General features: G+C 30.2%; 1 protein-coding gene across 1 annotated transcript in view; it reads left to right on the top strand.

Moving 5' to 3' along the window:
* Positions 1-2515: 2515 nt before the first annotated feature.
* LOC105457006 (putative uncharacterized protein FLJ37770) overlaps positions 2516-2784 on the top strand; it is a 1358-nt gene continuing 1089 nt past the window's right edge. Inside the window, exon 1 of the mRNA XM_011701406.1 lies at positions 2516-2782. Within this exon, the coding sequence (XP_011699708.1) occupies positions 2539-2782 (244 nt within the window). The 5' untranslated portion in view covers positions 2516-2538. The remainder of the gene's footprint in view (positions 2783-2784) is intronic.

The following is a 2784-nucleotide window of genomic DNA, read 5'->3' as shown; positions in this document are numbered from 1 at the left end:
AAGTATTAATCTAAATAATTAACATAAATATTAAATATAAATGTTGAATAAACATTGAAAAATATTTGTCGAATCATTTGCATATTGCAAATGAATAATTAATATAACATAAATATTTAAATGTGCTAACGTTATTCAAATTATTATTGCAAATACGATGCTTGATGATAAACCAACGTGAAGGATAAATAGGAAGTGCGTATTATTATCGGCGCTGTTATCGGTGCTCAAATAAATATTTAATGTAATTAATTAATAACAAAAAATATATAAAAAACGTTTCGGCTACTTTCTAGCCTTCTTCAGCGCTAATGTTCTTTTTAGTAAAAAAAGCATTTAACTCATGCAAAACGTTATAACATAAACAAGGTATTATCTACTTTATTGATCAATATTATAAAAAGTCGGTCATTTGCCGCTATCCATGTGTGAATTAAAAGATTCTATTCTTTCCATCCTAGAATCCAGTTCATCTTGGAAAATGGCAGTAGAAATAATTTCGTCGACACTACTATTATTAAAGAAAGAAATTTTATTAAATTTGACTTATATCATAAGCCAACGTTCTCCGGGAGATATCTCAATTTTTGGTCTCAACATCCTCTTTCACAAAAGAAAGGCAACATTCTCGGTTTAGTAGACAAAGTTTTTTTTTTAAATTCACAATAAAAATCGGTATTGTTGAATCGGTAGTGAGAATTTTATTGGAGAATGACTATCCTTTCCCGTTTATATTTAAGACAACACGCGGGAAAATTAAGATTCTTTTCAATAAAAAAACACATTAAATCAAACTTTTAATGTTTTGTTAAGCAAATCAAAAAAGAAAATCTCATAGTTTACGATCCTGTATGTTGAGTTAATTTTCAAGAAATTTTAAAACGTGAAAAATTCAGGCGTCAAGTTATCATTTTAGTTATAACAAATAATGTAAGTTTTATAAAAGTCTATAAAGATTCTCTCCTTCCCGGAAAAATGTAATAAGGTAATTGAACTCAATATAAGCTTATACGCAAAATGGCCAACTGACTGTTTGTAAGTATACACCAAAAATTTAATAAATAGCAATAGTAGGGCGTGCAAATGATTTGTGTGACTCGATTGCTATTTAATTAATCATGTAATTCATTTTGTTTGTGTCAATACAAGAAAATAAAAATGTCGTGGTGGCGATAAATTTTGTAGGCATGTAATTGCTTTGTATCATTACCAAAACATGGTTATAAAATTCTGTAGTTTACGTTATTATAGGTGCATTCATATTTTACAACATTATATTTAGTTTCTGTTTTTGTCACAAAGTTTTATTTATAATCAAAGAAAAGTAACACAGTGTAACTCTTTGTATGGTAGAACAAATAAGTATGGCCAGTGTTAGCTATTGAGTCTACTTTCCAGCGAACGTCGACTAACTGTAACATAATCTCAGATTTGATAACTTCAGTTATAATTTTCAATTTAAAACTTTCTAGAAAGAAAATAAAAAGTAAAATATTTGATTATGTTTTTTATTCGACAAGATATCTGAGAAAAATAAATTTTTTTCTTGTATGTAGCAAAATAAGTGCAGTAAATTTTTTTCTTGTATGTAGCAAAATAAGTGCAGTAAATTTATAAACTTATAAAAATAATGTTATCTCACTTTATTTTCTGTATTTTTAACATTTTATTATAAAAAAGAGAGAACATATACGAACATACACGATCATATTGGGTACACATGTATCCTATTGCAGTGCATGCACGAAATGCCACTTTTAAAAAAAATCTTTACTGCACTTATAGAAATACTTAAAATGTTTTATATTTTTTATTAACGTTTAGAAATGTTTTCCCTTAAGAATATGACCACTAATTTTTTATTTTGGATTCAGTAAAAAATTAGAAAAATTTGCAAAGCTTAATAGGAGCACAGGGTCCGGTATAAAACCTTACCTTATACAAAATTTCCAGCGATGATTGCGATGAAACGTATGTTGGACAGACAATTAAAAACGTCCAGAATTACGGAATACAAGAATTAAATCAAGAGAAATACTTCTATTCGATCGGTTATTACTGACCATGCATCATAGTCACACTTTGAATCGTGAACATATAAAAATTCTGGATGTTGAACGCAATTACTACAAGCGCGGTTAATTTTTGAGATGATAAATATCAAGCGACAAAATAATGGTATAAATTTTAAAAATAAATTTAAATACAGACACAGAGAAGCTCGGTTCGGTTTGCCATGTTTTTTTGTAATGTTATACGAGATCTGTTCAAAAAGTATCGCAAATTTTGAATTTCTGCGGGTTACGTATATTCGATTTTCGATTTTTTTGTGGCGTTATGTTGGTACTCATGTCTCTCACTTATGCCGACAAGTTTTTGAATGTTCAGTTAATTTTTGACAGCTGCTTTGCTTGCACGTGTTTTGGCTCGTCTTCGATTTTTGTCTATTCCAAAAAATGGATCAAAGAATCTGTATCAAATTTTGTGTGAAAAACAAAATGAAGTGCGCGGACGCATTCCGAATGTTGACTGTGGCATATGGTGAAGCTACCTTGGACCGAAGCAGTTTATCGGTGGTACAAAATGTTCTCAGAGGGCCGAGAAGATGTGAACGACGAAGAGCGTGCCGGAGGCCCGAACACGTCAACAACGAAAACAGACGAAAACATTGATGAAGTGAAGAAAATAGTATTGGCCAATCGTCGAATCACCGTTAGAGAAGTTGCTGAGGACCTAAACATATCGATTGATTCATGCCATTCGATTTTTACCAATGATTTGGGC

The sequence above is a fragment of the Wasmannia auropunctata genome, unplaced genomic scaffold (genome assembly GCF_000956235.1).
Source record: "Wasmannia auropunctata unplaced genomic scaffold, wasmannia.A_1.0 LD336106.1, whole genome shotgun sequence".
Taxonomy (NCBI): Eukaryota; Metazoa; Arthropoda; class Insecta; order Hymenoptera; family Formicidae; genus Wasmannia; species Wasmannia auropunctata.
Note: the sequence above shows the minus strand (reverse complement) of the source record. Positions and strands in the feature narration are given on the sequence as shown.